This window comes from Sorex fumeus, unplaced genomic scaffold, assembly GCF_029834395.1.
Source record: "Sorex fumeus unplaced genomic scaffold, SorFum_2.1 ptg000014l, whole genome shotgun sequence".
NCBI classification, from domain to species: domain Eukaryota; kingdom Metazoa; phylum Chordata; class Mammalia; order Eulipotyphla; family Soricidae; genus Sorex; species Sorex fumeus.
This window is the reverse complement of record NW_026606071.1, coordinates 20,939,235-20,962,980: the sequence shown is the minus strand read 5'-3', so window position 1 is coordinate 20,962,980 and position 23,746 is coordinate 20,939,235. Positions and strand designations below refer to the sequence as shown.

At 35.7% G+C, this 23,746-nt stretch overlaps 1 protein-coding gene across 4 annotated transcripts in view; it reads left to right on the top strand.

Annotated features, from left to right (window-relative positions):
- Positions 1-23,746, top strand: part of RAPH1 (Ras association (RalGDS/AF-6) and pleckstrin homology domains 1) — an 88,949-nt gene that overhangs the window by 45,691 nt on the left and 19,512 nt on the right. For 2 of the 4 annotated variants that reach the window (XM_056111593.1, XM_056111595.1), the window contains exons 5-10: positions 642-722; positions 7,136-7,210; positions 16,748-16,825; positions 17,234-17,393; positions 20,380-20,501; positions 22,262-22,327. In XM_056111593.1, coding sequence (XP_055967568.1) covers positions 642-722; positions 7,136-7,210; positions 16,748-16,825; positions 17,234-17,393; positions 20,380-20,501; positions 22,262-22,327 — 582 coding nt within the window. The remainder of the gene's footprint in view (positions 1-641; positions 723-7,135; positions 7,211-16,747; positions 16,826-17,233; positions 17,394-20,379; positions 20,502-22,261; positions 22,328-23,746) is intronic. The other 2 variants (XM_056111596.1, XM_056111597.1) reach the window with 2 other exon arrangements.

Genomic DNA, 23,746 nt, shown 5'->3' with positions numbered 1-23,746 from the left:
TCACTGTCCTCCCATTATTCATCGATTTGCTTGAGTGGGCCCAGTAATGTTTCCATTGTGACAGCTGTTACTGTGTTTGGCATATCGAATACATCACAGGTAGCTTGCCAGGCTTTGCCAGGATGAATCTAGAAGAATCTAGAAGTTTGAAGAACATGGGAAATGTTTCAGATAAGGTTAGAGGAAATGACTTAGGGAATAAGAAAGATTGATGTGGAGTTCATGCCCGATTCAGTTAGCTTAATCAATGGCTGAATAAATAGCAGTACTCCTACACTTAAAAAAAAAAAGAAGAAAAGGAAAGGAAAAAAAGAAAGATTGAATATCACTAAACTTCAGTCAGGGCTTCAAGCTGAAGTTTATCTATATTGGTTGATACTAGACACTACTTCGGCAGGTTTCTCATAGAGCTCTATGGTCCAAAGTAGAGTAATGTAACTTTTTTAAATCAAAGATTAGGAGCATCTGATTCTTTTTTTAAATTTTTTACATAATACAGTGAAAGAGCCATTCAGCATTTCATTACTATTTTGTTCTAACAACTCATTTCAGTCATCTTTTTCTCTTCCTGCATGAGAATGAGAATTGTCCTTTCCACCTCCTTTACCTATCGTTATTTTTTCCTTCCTACATTTTCACAGCATGCTATTTCTCTGAGATGTTCCAGCAAGCAGGCCAAACGTCATATTGACTTCACAGAAGAACAGGCTGAGCTGACACCTGTAAGTTCTGTAAACGTGTCCGTGGAAGTGATCTCAATAAAAATATATGTTTTATTTAGAATTCCTGATGAGTGTGGAGTTGGAGTTGGAAAGATAAGTGCAGGGGTTAAGATGTTTGCCTTGTATCTAACCAACCGCAATTCAAATCCTTGGGTGAGCACCACTGGGATCACTTCTAAGCAAAGAGCCAGGAATACCCCTAAGGACAGCTGGTGTGGTTCAAAACCTGCATATCCCCCCCCCCCCCCCACGTGTTGATGATGAAATCCGGGCATGCTACATATTTTTAAGTAAAAGTTAAACAATTTAAATGAGCAACTTTATGTTAGGTATGTTACCTTGAATAAGGATAGAATTGTATAGTAGCATATCTGCTACAAAGAAAAATTTTATTGGAAAGTGAAACCATATCTTGTTTTTTTATCCTAAAACTAAGGGTTTTTGTCATTTCTGATAGTACTAACAAATTTAGCTGTTTTTCATAATGAGTATATAAAGTAGAATGATGCTTCAGCACTGATGTATAAATGAAAATCTAATTTATTTCTCCAAAAATATATTCTCTAGAGGGTCAGTGGTTCAAGATGTGGATCTTTTGGGGCTGCTTCATCAGTGTTTTATTAATTATGCAGAAGCTGTTAAGTACTTGAAATGTGCCTTATCCAAACTGAAATCCTAAAAGGATAAACTATACACTGGATTTTGAAGACAGTATGAAAAAATGAAATATCTATTTTTAATATTGTTGAAATCATATTTGGATCGTTAATACTTTCAGTTAAAAGATATTAGTATTAATTTATTTTGCCATTTTCTTTCTACTGGGCTGGAGCGATAGCACAGCGGGTAGGGCGTTCGCCTTACAAGCGGCCAACATGGCCGACCCGAGTTCGATTCCTCCGCCCCTCTCGGAGAGCCCGGCAAGCTACCGAGAGTATTCGATATGCCAGACACAGTAACAACAAAGTCTCCAATGGAGACGTTACTGGGCCCGCTCGAGCGAATCGACGATCAACGGGAGGGCCTTTACCTTTACCTTTACCTTTCTACTATTTAAAAATGGTTATTAAGAAAAATAACACCTAAAACATAGTTACTAAAATAATGCAAATGTATAGGTGATTTGTATATTATTTATACTTGATAATGTCACTTCGGTCTTCATAAAACTTAAACAAAACTAAGATAATCCCTGACCTCTGTCTTCCTTCTACCCTTTAGAAATACTGATAGTTACCCAGTGATCTTAATACACAACCCTCTAATAGCGTGCATAGTTAAAAACATCCTCAAGTCATCTCTAGCCCCTCTCCCAACACTTAAGCATCAGACACAGTGTAATTCTTTTCATCCACATGCCTGTGCTGCAGTTATCAGCCCTGTTAATCCAGTAATCCCTGTATCACTGTAGCGCTGTCCTCCCATTCATCGATTTGCTCAAGCGGTCACCAGTAACGTCTCCATTGTGAGACTTGTTGTTACTGTTTTTGGCATATCGAATACGTCACAGGGAGCTTGCCGGGCTTTGCCGTGCTGGTGGGATACTCTAGGTAGCTTGCCGGGCTCTCCAAGAGAGGCAGAGGAATCGAACCCGGGTCTCTGCATGCAAGACAGATGCCCTACCCACTATACTATCGCTCCAGCCCACCCTTATGTTAGAGCAAATAATTTATAACGTTTTTACTGTCCCAAGTACCTTTATAGTTAATAGTCTATTTCTGTATATCTATTTTTAAATAAACTTATAGCCCTAACAGTTTATTGAAAGGAGGAAGTAGAGCAAACAAAAGTAATTTATTAAATCTATTGCAGTTTTTAAATGCTTGACTATCACTCTATCGACTGACTGATAATGACATGGTCAAGCCCCACACCCATTTAAAATGGTAAACTTTGGATTTAGGAGATGCAAGAAGTTGCTTTTCAACAGATATACAGAATAAAGAAAGAGCAGGAATGTAGGTGAGCTGTTGAACTAAAGTGTTTTGATAAATAGTAACTGACAAAATGTGCTTTTGTATGATAATAGAAAAAGGGAAATAGTTTTAACTGAAGTAGGAGCAAACTGCTAGTAGAATTTACAGACTGTCAAAGAGAGGAAGCACAAAACTTTTGCAAATAAGTCATTTTATAATTTATAAAAATCTATCAATTTAATGATTATAATAAATTCTAAAGTATATATTTAATAAAATTATTAAAACTGGAGCTGGAGAGATAGTATAGTAGGTAAGGTACTTGTCTTGTACACAGCTGATCTAAGTTCCAACTTTGGCACCATATATGGTCCCCAGAGACCTGCTAGGAGTGATCCGTGGATGCAGAGCCAGGAGTAAGCCCTGAGCACTGCTGGGCGTGTCCCATATCAAAAGAAATTATTAAAACTGATGTTAAATTTCACAATTTATAGTGATAGTGACAAAATCATTCCAACTTTATAATATGGGATGAGGTAGTGATAAAATGACTGACACCTGACTTCTTACAGGATAGAATTTTCTTTGTGTTACAAATATTTCAAATCAGTGATATGTGAAATATTGTTAAACAGTCTTTCTTAGTGAAGCTCAGTGAGATTCCTTTCTTTACAGTTCTTTTCATTAATATAATACTAATTCTGTTATAGTACTAATTCTTAATTCTGTTAAGTTTTAAGGAAATTTTAGATCTCCCATTATTTGTATGTAACAGTGAACCTTGAGACTGCCAGCTGTTGTACTGGCAGCTCTTGTTTCTAGCTGGGATTCTATTGGTGAAAATAATTTTCTAACATAATGATTAATTCTTGGCAAATTCTGAATAAAAGAAAGTGCAGGCCTCCCTTTATTTTACATCATAAATGGCATTACTAGTAGAGTAACTGAGTATTAAAGTTAGACAAAAATACTTGGGTTTTTTGTATAAAATAATCTTAAGTTCTAAATTCAGACAGTTCTAAATAAAGACCAATGTTTCTGTATAACTTTCCCCATATGGAAGTTAAAATTTCATGTGTTAAATGGAACATCTGTTGTTATGACGTGACATTGTTCTTTGTGTGCAGGACATCTAGGTTTCTGACTTATCTTACCAGTAATACTCTCCTTGACTTCTTCATAGCTGCCTCCAGTATCCCTAACATTTTCTGAAATGTTTCCCTAAGGGCAACACCACCTCACCTCCTTTGAGAACTGCAGGTAGCTCTGTGCATTCTGTCTTTAATCGTCACCCTGCCTCACTTGCCTCTTTCCTCATCGCTTAGGACCTTACCAAGCCCTGGATTTTAGGTACTCCACTTCCTACTTAGTCCATCCCACTTAACATGTTAGAGGTGAATGAGAAAAGACATAAGGAAGCCCTGTCAGGGCACCGGAGGCTGGACCATGCCCTGCTGTGCTTGGGATTTACTCTTGACTTGGTGCTCTGGATCGCTTCTGGTGGTGCTCAGGGGACCATATGCAGTGCCAGTCAGCCTCAGGCAAGGCAGGTGACTTACTTTCTGTACTTTCTCTGGTTCCTACAAATCCCTATATAAAGGAAGCCTTGTGTATTTGTTGTTACCAGCAGCCTGTATATACCAAGAGAAAGAGCTAATTAAAGGACATGCCCAAATCACTGTGTCTTTTAATTATTCATCACAGTCCTTACTCTCTCACTGACTCTTGAATCTTTTTCCAGTAAGCAGTTCTCCTTACGTGAGCAAGGAATTATAAAACAATGAATGCCTGGTGTCAGTAGGGGGATGTAGATAAGTAAGACATTTATTGACTAATTGTTTATTTTGTTTTGTTTTGGGTCCTTACCCAGTGGTGCTCAGGGCATACTCCTGGCTCTGCCCTTAAGATAACTCTTGGTAGGATTTGGGGAACCATATGTGATGGCAAAGATTAAACCCATGTTGGCTGTGTGCAAGGCAAGCACCTTACCTGCTATATTATTGCTCTAGTCCCAAATAAAACATTTATTGAAAAGGACAGAGTTTGCAGCTTTGGATTTCTAGATTTTCTTTTTGTTCTGTAGCTTGGTTAGAGGGAACATGAAGACTTGTTTGCTCTATCTGCTGCTAAGAGAGTAAGCAGGAAATAATATCATGACTGTACCAAACAAAAAGCAATTTAAGACCACGTTCAGCTATTTATTAGTCTTCATGTTTCTCAATGTAACAAGGTTTTAGGTCACTGTTAATGATTAGCCACTTTTTATTTAAGCTATTTAAAATGCATAATGTTCTAAGTTGGATAGTTTATAAATCTGTAAGCAAATAAAGATATAATAGATGTTTCTTACCTATCAGATTAAGTTTTCTAATAATTTGAAGTCTAGGTAACTCAAATTTGAGACTGAATAAATCTGATTTCTTAAATAAATCTAAGACTTATTCCAATTTAATGTCTGAATTATGCTTAGCAAATGAGTTTATCTTGAATGCTTAATAAATTAATTTTGTGGAATTTGAAATAAAATTTTCTGACTATACTTACTTCATTATGTGCATCTTTTTGACATTAATTTTTATGAATAAGATAAGGGGAAATCTTTAAGAAACTATTTTCTTCATGTTTTGCATAGCATTTGTGTAAGAATATACTTTCTACAACATATAGATAGCGAGATGAATGGAAATAAGGGCAGTTAAAGCTATGATTGTTCTTTTTGGTTATGTTTTTCTTTATTCTTATTCAATTTTTCTCTAGTCTAAGCTGATTGTTAACTTCAAATTAAATTTAATTTTCAGAAATTTCTATTTACCTACTGCTTTAATGAGTGAGCCCATTAAATTTTAACTTCAGGTTGATTACGCTACTGTGGAAGTAAATGTCAGCTTACAGATAATTGCTTCTGTTCTTACATTGTTTTACCTCATTAAGTGCTAATCTTAATGAAGGTGTTCTCTTTGTTTTTTTGTTTTGTTTTGTTTTGTTTTGTTTATGGTTTGGGACCATACCTGGTGATGTTACTCTTGGCTCCATGTTTTGGTTTTTCTCTCAGAAGTACTCAGGAATTCATGAGGTGCCAGGGATGAAACCCAGGTCCCTTGCATGCACTCTGGCTATTGAGCAAATTCTCTGGGCCCTCATAAAAATGTTCATTTTCTAAAATTTTAGTTTTGTTTTTGATTAGTAGGTAAAAGAAGTAGGTTATAAAAGTTCATCTTGGATTTAAACAAAGCTAAAAAATACTGAAATACTAAAAAGATATCAAACCCAACTCAACATACTGTAGATATAAGTAATATTTTCTTTAGTAATGTTTCTAATCTTTGTTTTTTCGGTGGGGGTTTGTTTTTGGTTTCCTGGTCTTGAGACTACACCTGGCAGTGCTTAGGACTTACTGCTGGCTATGTACTCAGGGTCACTCCTGGGTGAGCCACATATACCTGGGTTAGCCACATGCAAGGCAAACACCTTACCTATTGTGCTATATCACTTCATCCGAGGGCTTCTAATCTTGAAGTGGAAAGTTCTACTATTTATGATAGTAAACTTTCTGAGATGTGTCTTTCCAAAGGTCTTATATCTGAAGAATAACTGATACATGGTCAGATTTATAAAATATATTTTATAATTGTTTCAGTAGCTCCACTCAGCTCTACCATACGTCGTGCTAAGAGATGACCAGTAATTATGAATTACGTAATGTTTTAAAATAAAGTTTAATTCAAAATTATATAGGATCAGGTGAGTTCTGAATTTTTTTGTAGATATATCTCTCCAAGCATATATCCCCATATATATGGGGATATATTTACATATATGTATATATACATATATATGTATTCTACTTGAGTTAGTTTGTTTCTATAATTTGCTATATAAATAAGTCCTTTACAACAGAGTTGCTATGGGTACTCTGGTAACATGAGTGAATTAATAAAATTCTGCTGAAAACAGGTGATATCGTTAGGCAGAATATTTGGCTGGCTTTCAACTTGGTGTGGTGATCAGTTAATTGGTCAGAATATTTAGAAAGTTTTGTAAATGATACAGTCTTACTGTTTTTATCAGAATAGACTACATAAAGTGATTTAAGTCTAGTATAGGCTTCAATAAGAGATGTTTAGTTTTTAATGGAAGGTAGTATATTCAGTCATTGGGCTTTGGCACCTGTTTATTTGTGCTGTGTGCCCAGCACTCTCCAACACTGCCCTAGTGGACAGTCTGACACCGTGATCTTTGCAGTGTGACCCATTTTCCCAGAGTGAAGAATCAGCAGGAGTAAGCTAGAACACACTGTCATTCATGGTGTCTTTCTCTTGCTCCTTTTTTTTTTCTTTTAAAGTTTCATTGTGGACATATTTCATTGAATGTAAGGGAAATAGATTAATTATAAACAGTCATTCATGCTTTGTCTACTTCATAATTTAAACACCTTCACTGACTTCTGTTGCCTTTTTTGTTTGTTTTTCTCTCTCTTTCTCTCTCTCTCTACACAAGCACTCCTATCTGGACAGGGAAACCTCCCTTCTTCTGAGAAACATTGCAGGAAAACCTTCTCATTTGCTGACCAAGGTGATACTACTTCTTCCACCTGCATGCATTATTTATTGTCTTGTAGGTAGAATATAATTTGCTTTTGACTGTGCTTTCAGATTTTTCAGATCATGCTTTCTTCAGGATCTTTCCCCTTAATACAGATGTTTTGTTTTTAATAGAAGGTAATGATTTACTGATCATTATGGCTCTGGGAAAGTATTAAGAGTAGAACGTTCTTTTAATAATTTTCGATAGTTTTTGAACTTTTGTAAATGCCTGATAGTCTTTCTCAATTTATTGCACTTTTTCTTGTTGGGCAGTGCCTTTTATTTTAAAGTCTATAAAGTGTTAATTGAAGTTTACTAGTAATGGTTGGCCACACCATATATTTTTTTGTGGATTTGAATGCCTGGGAGCCCCACCGATGATTCTCTAAACTGAGTCATAAGTTCAGTGCAAGAGCCTCGGGATGTAGTGCTGGGGGTCTCCAGGGCCACACATGGTGATGCTCAGGTACCGTACAGTATTGGGAATCAAACGTGGTTGGGTAGGCAACTTTAGTAGGGCAACCCTTACTTGTTCTATGTGCTGGCCCCACATACTGTGTTTTATAAGCACATTTGTTCTCTGGTTTTTATTTATTTTCTCACCATCTTATATAACTAAGATATTTACCTTTTTTTTTTTTTTGCTTTTGGTTTTTTGAACCATACCCAGCAGTGCTGAGGGCTTACTCCCAACTTTGAGCTTAGGAAATACTCCTGGCTATGGTAGGGGATCATATGGGATCAAACCTGGACCAGCTGGGTGTGTGCAAGGCAAAAATGTCTTACCCACTATTCTGTCTCTATAGCCTAAGAAAAATACTTTTATAAACAGGACCTTTGTAGTATATAACCATAGATGAGACAGTTGCAGGTTTTTTCCCAGTTCCCTACACCAGAATGGTTTGAACCAGTTCATTAATGAAAGATAGCAGAATAAGAAAGCTGACGAGCATTTTCTCTCTTTTCAAGCCATGTTTATATTTTATTTAATTCAAATAATGTTAAATCCAAGAATGTCAATATGATTAAAGATAGTTTTTGAAGAATGTACATAGTAATTTTGAGTAATGTTTTAAAGTTGCTGTATATGTTTTAAAGAGTTCGCTTAATCCTAACTATATAAATTTATGAAATAAAATGATAGAATTAAAATTGAAATTTCCCTTAAGAAGTTGTTCACTGAGAAGATACAAGAGTCAGCAATGAAACTTGAGTTTCTTTAAAGCAGATCTAGGAATGAGGATAGAATAGCTTTAAAGATCATGAAATGTGGATGTTTCAGCAGATGATAACCAGATACTTTTTGACCATAACAATATTTACTCTCCTCTGGCATTCCTTCACTATCCTTAATCTCTCTCCATAGAATCCACACTTAGACCTTCAACGCAAATATCTGTTCTAAGTTAGCACTCTCCGTGAAAGCAGCACATTTCCAAATAGATATTAGATATGTCTAGAGAATCGACCATCAGCTCCAATCCTATATCTTCCTTATAATATTGCCCCAAAAGTTTTACCATTTATGTCCACCTTAGTTTTTTGATAATTCTTTTGTTCAAAATGCTTTCTGGGGCCAGATAGGTACTACAGGTTTAAAAACCTTACCTTACAAGTGGCCATCCCTGGTTCTATCCATGAGTTCTATCTGTCACTTTGCATGAGCACAGAACCAAGAGTAAATCCTGAGCAGTATACAGTGTAACCTAACTGCCACTTCCCGCATCCCCCAAAAGCTTTAATTATCCCAATTACGTTTAAGTTTTCAGCTGACCCTACTCCTTGGTAGTTCTCTTCTCAAAGCACAAATGCACTTTACCAACACCTACAGTCTTCAGTTTACTCATCCATTTTAATCCATTTTATTCCCATTGCACCAACCTAAAATGCCCTTTTATGTCTTACTAGAGCTACTAAATGTGCTTGTCGTTTTAGTCTTTAAAAATTTTTTTTAATATTGTTTCCAATACTATTAAAATTTTTGGTTTACAATTCCAGTGCTACTTAGGCCTATGTAATACACCAATCCACCCATGTTTTGAGATTCCACCTACGTTATCCCATGGCCCATCCCCTCCTGCCTCCCTCATCTCCTTAGTTTCCAACTCTGTTGACCATGTCTTGGGGGTTGTTTGCATTGAGGATTGTTTAATTCCTTTCTTTGTTTCTTTTTTCTCAGATGAGCAAGATCATCTGTTATTTTTTTACTTTACTTACTTCAGTTAGTATTATCCCCTCTAATTCCAAACTTAGCACACTGCGAAGTTTAGATCTTTTTCTCACAGCTAAATTCCATTGTGCATATACCCCACAGTGTCTTTTTTTCTCTACATCTTCCTTTACATATTGTGGACTGCTCTCAGATTATCATTTTCGTACTTGTTGAGATATGTCCTATGCTGGGAATCAGGATGTATTATAGTATTCCTTAGTTTAAGGACATCACATTTTCTTAACAAAAAAGCATAGATTTAAAAAAAAATTTATTAGGCACTATAAAGAGAGAAGGAAAAGCAATAGAGAATACTGGAGAGAAGCTTAGATATATATTTCATTTAGTACTGTGATCAGAAGGGACTCTTGAAACTTGAATAATGAAAAGAGATCAGCTCGAGGATGGAGGGGTAGGGTGCATGTTCCATGTTATAATCTGAGTGGAGGAAAGGCTTGGAATGTTTGAGTAACTGGACAAAAGATGGTTTTTGGAGCCACAATTGTTGAGTGATGATAAGTATCTTGATTTGGGTTTGGAGAGCTTGGCATGAACCAGATCATTCAAGGAATGTTAAGGAATCTATTTCTTTCTAAAAACAGTGCTTCCTTGGATCATTCAACAAATATTTACTAAATACCTACTATGTGCCAATGTTTATTAAGTTGATTAACAGTTTCTATTAACTCCATAGGTATGACAGTAAGTAAAACAAAGCTTCTGCCACATGCAAACCTGTTCTTTACAAGTGTTGGATAAATATAATCAGTTCCTTCTCATCTCCCTTTGCCCCAAAGTAGTGATACCAATCATAGCATCAAAGCTATTCCTGTTTGGATGATACCAACTCCTATTACCCAAGTGGCAGCCTAATTGGCATATGAAGCCAATATTTAGCTCTACCTCCAGCATTTCTTCCTGTTTACATACAGGAATTCTAAGAGGAATGTGAGTCAATGGTATAGAACTTAAAGTGGAGTAGAGGATGGAGTCAAGGATAAGATTGTAGAAATTTCTCACCCTGAGCCACAGAGTCTCCCAATAAGCACTGACCTATCTTGACATTTTGCGTTTACACCTTCTACATATTACCTGATCCGGCAGTCTGGATCCAAACTGGTGAACATGGTGTTCAATTTCAAAGCACCAAGATCTGCTCTTTCAGAACAGGACATGTTAAGACCTGGAGTTAGTATACAGAATAAACACAGTAGCACTGTGTTTAGCACTGTCCAGTTTAGCAAAAGGAATGTTGGTTTTCCCATTACTGATATAGTTGTCAGTGAAACAATCTTTGTCAGTGAAATAACTCTCTTGCAGAGTTCTGAACTAAGGACCTCTCCAAAAACAATGTTAACCAATTTTTTTTTTGGCTTTTTGGGTCACACCCGGCAATGCACAGGGGGTTACTTCTGGCTCATGCACTCAGGAATTGCTCCTGGTGGTGCTCGGGGGACCATATGGGATGCTGGGAATCGAACCTGGGTCGGCTACGTGCAAGGCAAATGACCTACCTGCTGTGCTCTCGCTTCAGCCCCTCAACCAATTTCTTACAGGAGTGACGTTAATGTCAGCACAGAACTAAGTAAGTAAAAGTAAAGGCCCTCCCGTTGATCTTCGATTTGCTCGAGCGGGCCCAGTAACGTCTCCATTGGAGACTTTGTTGTTACTGTGTTTGGTATATCGAATATGTCACGGGGAGCTTGCCAGGCTCTGCTGTGTGGGCGAGATACTCTCGGTAGCTTGCCGGGCTCTCCGAGAGGGGCGGAGGAATCGAACTCGAGTCGGCCATGTTGGCTGCGTGCAGGGCAAACGCCCTACCACTGTGCTATCGCTCCAGCCCCAGCACAGAACTATTTCTCCATAAATGGGAGCAGTAGACTGAGGACACTTCGCTGTCCTGAGGCTCTTACTGTTTCAAAGGCCTTCCTTGACCATCTGATACAGTATTGTACACTGTTTTTTTACCTTTAAATCTCTTACCTGCTTTAGTCCATCCACAGAATTTATCACTAAGTGGAACATTTGTTGTTTTTTTCTCTTCCTAATGTAAGTTTCATGAGAGCAAGAACACGGTGTCCCCTGTGCTCAGGCTTATAGTTTTAGCAAACATCTGTCCCATGAAAAATGGTTCTTTATTGACCACCAGAGTTATATGGTTTGTGGGGTTTTTTTCTTTCAGAGAAAATGTAAAACTGATAGTATTTAAAGCTTCACTTTTTTTTTTTTATGAGATACAATTACAAAGTTTTGGTCATACAATGGTCAAACACCCATCCCTTTACCAGTGCACCTTTTCTACCACCTAAGTCCCAGTATCTCCCAACCCCACCCCCTCCCCCATCCCAACCTGTCCCCTGCCTGTGTGGTAGACAATTTCCACAGTACTCTCTACTGATCTCTCTAATGATTACACTCAATATTTTGATACCAGTCCCACCATTATTATTTGGAATTTTCTCGTCACCACTCAAACCTGCCCAAAAGGCAACGCTAGACAATTTATTTTGTATTGCTTGTTCTGAATAGCATATGATGTCATGTGGCTGCAAGAGCAGCCGTGTGCTCCTGAAATTATAAAATTTTAATCATTAGGGTCTGGAGAGATCTCTGCAGCGAGCTGAGATTCTTTTTTGTGTTTCTGGATCATGTCCATTAAGGAGCTTAAGTGGTAGCCAGAAGCAGTTGGTGATCATCTCAGAGTCCCATGAGGGCAGGAGAGGGACTGACTCCTCCTCTATCTCGTGAGACGTGGCATTTGCTGTTACTGCTCCCTCATACCTGGGTTTTTCATTGGGTTCTAGAAGATGGTGAAGTTTCACTTCTTGACAAGCAGTTTTTATTTGCTATTCTGCCACAATATGAAGAAAACACATAGTTACTTGGTAACTGGCTGTGTAATTTTTGAAAGTCTCTTGGGGCCATTGTGAATATATCATACTATTAATACTTAATTTGGTCAGATTTAACAACAGAAGAAAATAAAACATGGAGTAAATAAAACTTTATTCTTTGAATTAAACGTGGGCTTCAGACATTGTGCAAAGATTTATCTTTATTGTCTTTATTAATTATTAGAGGCTTTTTATGTGTAGATGCACATTAGCAAAGATTTAATTGTATTTCCATTATTGCACAGCACTAATCTTAAAGAGTTTCTCCCTTTCTTAGGTGGTTTAAATTAAAAATATCACTATGACTTAAGTACTGTAGATAAAAACAAAAACTTTCTGAGACTAGAGGAGTTAGGACAGTTGCCTTCCATGCAACTGACTTGGGTTCAGTCTTCAGCATCCCATATGGTCCCCTGAGCACACCCCCAGGAGTAATTTCTGATTGTAGAGAGCCAGGAGTAACCCCAGAATATCACCAGGTGTGGCTCCCAAACAAACAACAACAAAACAACCACTTTCTGAGGAAGAGTTTATTATCTACAGGAAGCATAGAATACTATGAATCCTGAACATTTTTTTTGAATTTTATTTTCATAAAGTTGTTTGTGATGAATCATGAAAATTTTATTTTCAATTTTGCCCCAGTGATGATATTCAGAGCTCTAAAAACTATTTTGATCATTTTTGTAACTTCTAATAAGCTGAAGAATAAACTAAAATTTGCCTGACTTTTAAATTTGAATTTGATAGTTTTAACAGACCAATTTATGCAGTTATTAAAGTATAACATTTTAAGCAAATGGAAGAATAGCTGAATGTGGCTATTAAAATAATTCCACCTAGATTGTTTAATAAAATGTCTTCTTGTTGAAAGCTACAAAATCGAAATGGTTTCATTCTAATTTGACCATTTAACTAATGTTACTTGTCTGTGTCTCATGTTTCTTTAATTCTTCCTTTGTAATATGTCCACTTTGCCCCTATAATCTGGGAATTTAAACAGATCCTTTAATTGTATAACTTCTTAGGTCACTGCTTCAAAGTAGTTTATATTCACAGAAAAATTAAGGAAACACATAGAATTCTGATTTCATTAAAAAAAAAATCCCATTCCCCCGCATATACAGCAAAATTGAGAAAATGCATAGAATTCCGATTTCATTAAAAAAAAAATCCCCCCCCCCCATACAGCTAAATATTAAAGAGAGACTTTTCTAGCAAGAAAACAATTTACATTGTTAGGAAGCATTTTCAGCTAATATAGGCAGGCCTTAGAACAATCATCAAAGGAAGGAAGTGGGCAGTCTGTTTTTTTGCCTGGTAGAGTTAGGCTGATGTAATTGTATATACATATTTCTGGCTTTTAGGAAAACTCATGCATATATATGAGAGGGGTGAGGCATCTGTAGTTGAGGTACATACAGAAAATATTCTTTGAATGTATGGAAAATGGCAGAGAAATCTACCATAGCACATCATTATCACCCAGTCCTTTGTTTAACTTTACAATTCACTCCTCGTTTTGTATATTCCAAGGACTTAAACAAGTATATAATAGTATATGTCTACTATTATTGAATAATACAGAGTATTTTCTCTATCCTCTAAATTCTTTGTACTCCCCTGTTCATCTTCTGCCAACCTACGGGAACAGTTGATCTTTTTACTTGCCTTTTTCAGAATGTCATAGTTGAAATCAAGCAGTATTGTAGCCTTTTAAGATAAGCTGCTTCTACTTAGTAGTACACATTTATGACTCTTCTGTATCTTTTCATTGCTTGATAGCATGTTTCTTTTTCACACTGAATGTTTCATTGCTCTGGTATACTACAGCTTACTTACCCTTTACCTACCTTTCGATAACTAAGGTTGCTTCTGAGTTTTAGCAATTATGAAATATGTTGCCATAATATAGCATAATGAAGGTTTTGTGGTGGAGGTAGGTACTCAACTAATTTGAGTAACTATTTAGGAGAATGGTAAGAGTGTACTTGGTTTTATTTTATTTTTAAAAGTAGTCTTCCAAAGACAGTATCGAATTTTTATATCACCAGCATCAATAAATGAGAGTTCTTGATGCTGGACCACTTTTCTTGATGTGTAGCAGTGTCTCATCTTAATTAGCAATTCCCTAATGACCTATGACCTAGAATTATTTTGTAGACTTATTTGCCATCTGTCTGTTTTCTTTGGTGAGGTTATCTGTTGAGGTCTTTTGCCCCAATTTTTAATTCAGTTCATTTTAATTTTGAGTGTTTAGAATTCTTCATGTTTTGGGTAACAGACTTTTATCAGAGATATTTGAGAAATATTTTTACGGGATGTTCTCTTCTTGAATAGTCTTTTTTTCTTAAAGATTTTTTTTAACTTTGGGGATAATAACATGATTTTTTTCACTTCTGAATAATTGTGAGATAAAATAACTTAGTCTTTTAGAAATTTATACTTACATACCAAATATACCAACCACTAATTCAGTATTGGGCTCTGAGAATTTTTTAGTGATATGAAGTGAAAAGTGAAGTGAAATTCAAAAAGAAGCTTTGATAAATTTTTTTTTCCACTCTAATAGCCATTCATTACCAATATAAGGGTGGGACAAATGATCCACGAGGAACATAAGATAATTATTTCATTGACAAAAAAACTCATAAAACTTCTGTGTTCATCTTGGTTTCAAAAAAAAACTATCAAACTGATTTCATGATAGACACTAGAAAATGCTGGTATTTGAAATTCTTTGATAGAGTAGTGCTCTGCTATAGGGTTTGGTAATTTAATAATTTGTTTCTCTAAGATACAGAATACTAAAAACCAAGCATTTTAATAAATCGTATTTTTCTCATTTTATAACTGGCTTAAAAGTTTTTTCCTTAAAATATATATTCAGCTTATTTTATTTTTTAAGTTTTTAAATTCTGTAAGTTTTTAGCTCAGTTTCATAGAGGGGGGTGATTCAACTTTTTAAATCAAAGGAATATATGTATAATAGTTCAAGAAACAAGTTTTAATATTCGTACTTTCCTTTGTTAAAATAAATTCGTTGTTCTCTATCTAATTGGGTTTACAGATAGTATTTCCAGGCCTTGATTATTATGTTAATTCACTGGCTCCTTTCATTGAAAAGGATCAAATTTCTGGCAAACAAGCTCTTCTCTCTTTCCTGACCACTGTTTTCCTCTCTGTTCCACAGAGTAGTAAATACTGAGGTAGAAATGAGGAGAGACAACTAGAATATGAAGTGGAAAGAAAAGCAATTCATAAATAAGAATGCCAGAAAAATTTAGGAGGACAGACAATAAATCTCAAATAAATTGAGGTTTTGTTTTTGATCCTGGAAGCTTTTGCTTTTTAATGAAGATTAACACTTGGATTGTGAATTTTTTTTTTAGTAATATTGAATAAAATATATAAGATGACAGTTTCTAGTTTTATTAGGGTTTTACAGAGTAATAAAAAGCTTAGAATTTAAAATAGCCCTTATAAGTGGTAGTTTATTTACATGACTTTTTTTTCAAGTGGAGATTAAGGATACAGTGTACTATGGCCTATTGCTGGAAAGTACAAGTAAGTACCACTATTTAGTACTAGATGTTACTATAGGGAAAAAATTACCAGATGATTTAAGCATATTTTTAGTTCTTTATAATTTTATTACTACTTACCTTAATTTTATAAGTAAAAGTTATTAGAAAGTGACTTAAATTATGAAAATTTATATTTAAAAATTTACTGGTAAATTAATAGTATAGACTTTTGGCAAATTTTGCAAATTTACTAACAATAAGACACTAATTATATATATATATATATTTTTCCAAAAGCAGAGTGAAGCCTGCTTTTTTTAGCCACCTCTATTTATATTGGCATATTAATGAGAATGTATCTACCTATGTTTTTAAAATTTGGATTTTTAAGTGGTTGCAAAGAAATTGATGTTAATTTTTACTATTTTGATGATGATAAATTTTGAGCATAATAGTGCAAAATATTAGGGTGCAAAATGAGTGCCCTTACTTTGGAGAGGATATAAGATCAGAATTGAGTAACTGTGCAAGTATAACAAGCCAGCAAGACAGCAACGCCTCATACATTAATGTTTCCTCTACTCCAGAACCTAAAATTCGCTTGCTTCAAATTGAGACCATAAGTTCACTAATTTACACCACCATAAATTCTTTCTCTAGAATATGGAATGTAGCCTCATTCTAAGATGCTATAAGTCTTAACTACTATTCTTTTATAGTGTATTTGCTGACAGGTTTTCAAAAGATAATTTTCAAATGTGCTCTGTATAATTATGTGAGGTTGTATTCTTAATGAAATTAAATGCCAGGAACATCCTGAAGGATAAAAAAGACTTCTCAAGAAATCCTCATTGTTTTGACTCTAGTTTATCTCACGGGCTTTGTGTTGACAGGAAGAACAGGCAGCAAAGTTGAAAGCTGAGAAGATCAGAGTTGCATTGGAGAAGATTAAAGAGGCACAAGTGAAAAAGGTGATAGTTTGGATTTTTCTGGCTTTATTTTTTGTCAGTTTTATAGATTTATAAGGAATTGCAATGCTTTTAAAATGTGCTTCTAAGACAGAGAAATAGAGGATATTTCTTCCTAATTTTTCACAAGATATCTTTGAGAGAAAATGCATTATTTAAGAAATAACATTCTCATTTTAAATTATCCTAAATGAACGAAACAAAGTAGATTTATAATCTTAACTGTTATAATTATTGAACTCCTTTAAATTTGTTTAGGATATTTGATACCTGATTTTTAGTGTATCTTTCTTGCATGATAAAGTCATTTAGTTGTATTTTAAATGTAAAGACATCAGATGGTTGGTATTGGAAGAAACTTCTAGAACACCTTTTTGGTTTGTATTTCATTTCCTTTTTTACCTATTATAGCTGGTGATTAGAGTCCACATGTCTGACGATAGTTCTAAAACAATGATGGTGGATGAGAGGCAGACAGTGAGACAAGTGCTGGATAACCTGATGGACAAATCTCACTGCGGTTACAGTTTAGACTGGTCATTGGTGGAAAACATCTCTGAGTTACAAATGGGTTAGTAATATTTAATTACGGTTTTATTTCTGTGTGATTACAAGTTTTTATATTGATAAAAAGCACTATAAGATGCCATTAGATATCTTTTTTTCTATATGACTTTAGCTTTTTCACATAGCTTCTGAATACATGATTGATTTCCAGTTCAAGTCAGATTTTATGAGTAGAACAACCTTTTTATGTATTTATTTTTACTTTTTTTTTTTTTTGCCCATAGCAGTGGTGCTCAGGGCTTATTCCTGGCTCTGTGCTCAGGGATCACTCCTGGTGGTGCTCAGGGGACCATATGGGATGTCAGGGATCAAACCCAGGTCAGGTATATGCAAGGCAAGCACCCTTTCTGCTATACTAGTGGCTCCAGCCCTGTGTTTGCTCTTTTAAAAGTAACAACATACCTTTTCTTTCAAGTAAGATTTGCATAGGTTGACGTATTTGCTGCATACAGTTATATTTATTCCCTTTGGTAACATTTATACCAGCTTTCAGGGAAATATAAATCACATCTTTCTTAATTTTCAGCTAGATGTACTACATTGTAGTACACCCTGTTTTCCTATGACTTATAGTTTGGCATAGTAATTTCTAACATAAAATTTTATGTTTTATTATGCCACCAGTTATGGGGACCAAATAGTGTGCTGGGTGAGGGGAGGGCATGCCGAATGGAACTCGGGGCCTCATTCATTCTCGCATGTGCTCAGCTACATGAACTGCAGGCCCCAGCCTACACCAGAAACTCTTTCAGAAAGTTTTCTTTTTCCAATATTAGTTGTTTGGTTACAGAAATTTTGGCAATAATTATTTTGCTAGACTTTTTTTAATTAGCAATCACTTTCAAACTGCTGATTTTTAAAATATATTTGCGTTGCTCTTACTGCTTATTTTGTTTTGTTTGGGGCCACACCTGGCTTTGCTCCATTTCTACTCTGTGCTTGGGTCCTATTCCTTGCTCAGTGTTTAGAGGACCATGTATTGCTGGGGATTAAATGCAGGCCTCCTTCATACAAAGCATTTGTTCCAGCCCATTGAACTATCTCTCTGGCCATACCTGTTTTAAAATGTATGAGTGTGTGTGTGTGTGTGTGTGTGTGTGTGTGTATTTTTTCACACTTTCCAGAGAAAAATAAAATTTTTTAAATTCTTCTATCTCAGATTTCACATACCGCTAAGTACAAATCTTAAGCTATTCCTGGTTTATTTGTATATAAAAATGTGTTCTAAGAGGGCCAGAAAGATAGTACAGGAGGTAATAGATTTGCCTTGCATGTGGCAGCAGTAGCCATGACCTCGGTTCAAATCCCCAATTCCATTTATTGTCTGCTGATCACTGCTGGGGGTTGCCAAGTCCATTCCCACTGCCCTCCATTTAAAAAAATATATTCTAACAATATTCACCTTGTCTGTTTGGAGAGAATTTTTAAATTTTGGTTTCATAAATGTAGCACAATATACAGAAAATGTTTGAATGCTGGTTTTTAATGTTTAATGATTTAAAAATCCTATAATTTAACGATTATAGGATAGAGACCCTTTTTTTTTTCCTTTTTGGGTCACACCCAGCAATGCACAGGTGCTACTCCCAGCTCTGAACTCCAGGAATTACTCCTGGTGGTGCTCAGGGGACATTTTGGGATGCTGGGAATTGAACCCGGGTCAACCGCATGCAAGGCAAACACCCTACACGCTGTGCTGTCACTCCAACCCCTGACCCATTTTTTTATATGTGACCCAGTATTTCACACACAGTGTGTGACCATTTGTATTTGGCCAGTACTTGTTGAATAAACAAAAGGAAAAAAAAGAGACTTCCAAAGTTCCGAATAAGATGCTGAAAACGAGTTATGATAAACATAAATTAATTTTAAAAGCTTATTAAGAGCAATAAATAAATAATATATTGTGTCCTCTCTATAAAAGACAAAGATAAAATGCAAAGTTAAAAGTACAAGGAATGAGGGTTCAGGGAGATAGTATGGAGGTCAGAGCATTTGCCTTGCATGCCACTAACCTAGGTTTAATCCTGGGCACTCCATATGGTCCCTCACCCCCACCAGACTGGATCTTTGAGTGCAAAGCCAGGAGTAAGCTCTGAGCTCTGCCAGTATAGCCCAGAAACAAGTGAAAAACAGTACAAGGAATGAAAAGGCACTAAAATAAAAGGAATGTAACTGAATATCAGACAAAGTAGACATTAAGCAAAATACATTATTAAAGGGAACAAAACCTTCAAAGGGAACTATAACCATTCTAAAGTTTTTCTTACTAGAATTTTATCAAATTATTAAAATCAGCAAAGCAGAAGTTGACAGAACAACCAGGAGAAATTCACTGAGTATAAAATACGCACTTTTCATTAATCAGTATAATCCAACAGATAAAATGGGTATCAAATATTTGGAGATTGAAGTTGATGGAATAGATGTGTTTGGAACACTCTTTCATGATAGGAAAACTTCATGTTCAAGTAGAAATTACATATTTGCAAAAATTAAACATGTAGTCATAAGCAACTCAGAGATTTCAAGTCATACCTAGAGTATGTTTTTTGAACATATGCTCAATCTATTCTTTGATGTCTAATTTGGAAATTAAAAACTAAATCTGTGTTTAAAATTAAACAAAACTGTGGATCACAGAAGATCTTGGAAATTTTTTAAATGCTAAGAACTGATTATTGGAAATACTTCTGATCAGAGTTAATGAAATGTAACTAACTTTTTATTTTAAAGGGTGGAATAAGAAAGACTGAGGCTTAAAAAATTGATGTATTGCAATCATAAGACCTAGATTATAGTCCTGATTCTTTCTGAGACCTTTTCAAAGACACTTAAAAACAGGGCATGTTTTTGTATTTGTAAGATGAGGGAAGACAGGTTATCTCCAAGGGCAGTGTTGGTCAAGACCCTATGTTTCTGGTGTGAATCACTCAACAAGGTTTGATGACTCTAATACTTACTAATACGTGTATTTTATTTTGGGACAGAGAGAATCTTTGAAGATCATGAAAACTTGGTTGAAAATCTTCTAAACTGGACAAGAGATAGTCAAAACAAACTTCTCTTTATGGAACGTATAGAAAAATATGCACTTTTCAAAAACCCACAGGTGAGACAAACTTGCAGAGCTTAGGATTTTAAAATATTTATTTTGTCACTGCCAAGTTAATACATTTAAAAGATTGACAACCTCCTGGTTAGTGCATGTGACTACAAAACCAACAGTGAACCACTTACACCTAGTGAGGTATGAAGTCTGCGCAGGCCCAGTGTTAGGCCCAGGGAGGTTACAACAGTCCTACAGAGTCAGATGGGGTGAGCGCCTAAGGAAGCAGAGTTGTAATTGCCTGGAGTGTTTAGGTTTCGTTCTGTATAATCCAGAACTATACTGAACCCAGCTATTGATTCGATGAGTTTCTTATACATCAAAGTACATGTTACTCTACTATCCAATTGGTACTATTTGAAATTTTTTTTTTGATCGAGATAACCCTGATTATAATCGGTTCCATGTTCCAGTGTATTTACCCTCACTTATTTTACCCTTTTGCTTATTCCAAGTGCTATTTAATTCTGAATATACAGTATTTTATTCAACATGACTATAAAAACAGTGAAAAGTTAAAAGGTACAGAAAAGTTATCCTTCAGTCAGCTTAGTCGTCATAATACATCTTTTCTGGATACTTACAAAAAATACACACTCTGGAATAACAAAAGATCTTTTTATGCTCTATTGTGTAAAAAATTGTCAAAAAACTGATAATTAAAATTAGCATATTAGTTGATAGCACAGTGGCAGGGCATTTGCGTTGCACATGGCCAGCCCGGTCGAGCCAGGTTTGATTCCCCCACCCCTCGGAGAGCCCGGCAAGCTACTGAGAGTATCTCGTCCGCCTGGCAAGCTACCCGTGACGTATTCAATATGCCAAACACAGTACCAACAAGTCTCACGGTGGAACGTTACTAGGCCCGCTCAAGCAAATCGATGAACAACGGGAGGACAGTGCTGCAGTGCTATAGTTGGTCCAAGCAAATGACATAAAAGTATCAGGGAATTTAGAATTTCCCCGTTAAAAACAGAAATATATATTTTTCTGTATCTGGATCAGTTAAGTTCAGCATTTTTAATTATTATGTTTTTGGTTTTGAGGCCACACCTGACAGTGCTCAGGAGTTACTCCTGGCAGTGCTTAGGGTTCCATATGGGTGCTGAGGATCAAATCAAGATTGGCCACGTACAAGACAAGAGCTCTACCCATTGTATGATCTCTTACCCCAAGTTCAGCATTTTTAAACTAAATTTCCCTTATACTTGATGGTTTATAAATCGCTGCGGTCAAACCTTTCATTAGGTATACCAAAACTATGTTTTTGAATGGGGGAGGAATGGGTGGAGGGGTAATAGGCCATGCCCAGCTGTGTTCAAGACTTACTCCTGGCTTGTGTTCAATGATCACTTCTGGTGGGGATTGGGGAACCAAGTGCTGTGAAAATGCCTTACCTGCTGTACTCTATCTCTGACCTCTACTAAAATAAATTTTTGCGAGTTGTTGCATGTACTGCATGTACATGTGAGTTGTTGCATGTACTGCTAAAAAAATTTTTGCGAGTTTTTGCATGTACTGCCACATCAGGATTGGAGGGAGGGCTGCTTATGAAATAATTCAAGAGAAGTGATAAAGGTGAGAAGGACAGCATTTCATATTTTAGTGGTGAGATCCACTTTTCAAAGGAGTTCTTCCTTCCTTCTAGATAGGCAATCATTGACACAATGTCATTATGTCAATAGACACATCCTTTGTGCATCAGTATTAAGGAAATAATGGAACATATTTTTTCCTTTAACTTTCTTGTATTCATTTCCCAGAATTACCTTCTTGGAAAAAAAGAAACTGCTGAGATGGCAGATAGAAACAAAGAAGTACTGTTGGAGGTATGAGACTCTATCTTTGTAATATTTAAAATACTACATGTCTTTTAAAGTCAAGTATGTCACTGTTTTATATTTATAATTACGCTGTAATTAAAGAGGGCTACATTCTTGGACCTATGGCCTGGGGGAGAGAGTTCCACTTTGTGAACTTAACACCAATAAAGAATATGCCAAGCAAATTCGAATGTACTAAAAGGATTAAGGAATATGTAGGAGCTCATAGGTGGACAAAAACGTTAGTCAGTGAAGGATGTGATTGTACTGTTTTATGTGCTTATGCAGAAAAAAAAATTTGAATTTAGTTAGTGTTTAGAGTCCTGGCTTTAACATAGTTTTTAAAAATTCATATTTCCCTTTAAAAACTCTAATTTTGAAAAGTAATAATGCAAATTTAAACATGACTGATTATTTGATTTTTTTTGGCTTTCACTGATTTTAGAGAGCTGTAGATTAAGGAAGTTAGAATGTTAGAAACCCAACTAGATTCTATTTTTCCCTAAATTTTACTTTATTTTTATAAAGTTGTTCACAGCAATTCATTACATTTAATATTCAAGCACCAATCCCACCACTATTGTACCACCATATTTCGAATGTTTCCACCCCAAATTGTGCCCCCCAAAGCTTGGTACATCGTTGTTGTAGAACCCAACTATATTCTTAACAATATAAAAATAAAGGTCATCATTCAACTTTTCATAGTGATAGAATGCATGATTTCTAAAAATTATTTTAGTAAGGGCTGGAGCGATAGCACAGCGGGTAGGGTGTTTGCCTTGCATGCAGCCAACATGGCTGACCTGAGTTTGATTCCTCAGCCCCTCTTGGAGAGCCTGGCAAGCTACCGAGAGTATCTTGCCCGCACAGCAAAGCCTGGCAAGCTACCTGTGACGTATTTGACATGCCAAACACAGTAACAAGTCTCACAATGTTACTGGGCCCGCTCGAGCAAATCGATGAATAACGGGAGGACAGTGACAGTGACAGTGACATTTTAGTTAGGAATATGATTTTGTGGTAGAGCACGTTCCTCTCATATTTGAGACCCTAAGTTTAGTCCTACAGCACTACAAGACAGAAAAGAAATAAAAATTGTCTATAAAAATTCTCGAAATTTTTAATATACATTTAACCTAGTTTAAATTTTTTAAATAGTTTTAATTTTTTTTAATCTCAGGATCATTAATGTTTGAAAGATGTGTTCCAAGTTTGTTTCTTCACTTACTGCTTATGCTTCTTAGTTATATTTCTTTTCAACTTGACAGTTAATTTTAATGTATTGTTAATTTAAGAAAAAAACCTGCATGTCAGTTCTGACACCTTTATTAAATACAGTACACAAAGACATGATTAAAGACTGTTCATAAATGTATAGTGCTATTGTATATAGTTCAGTTGGCATTTCAATTTAGTTCCTGC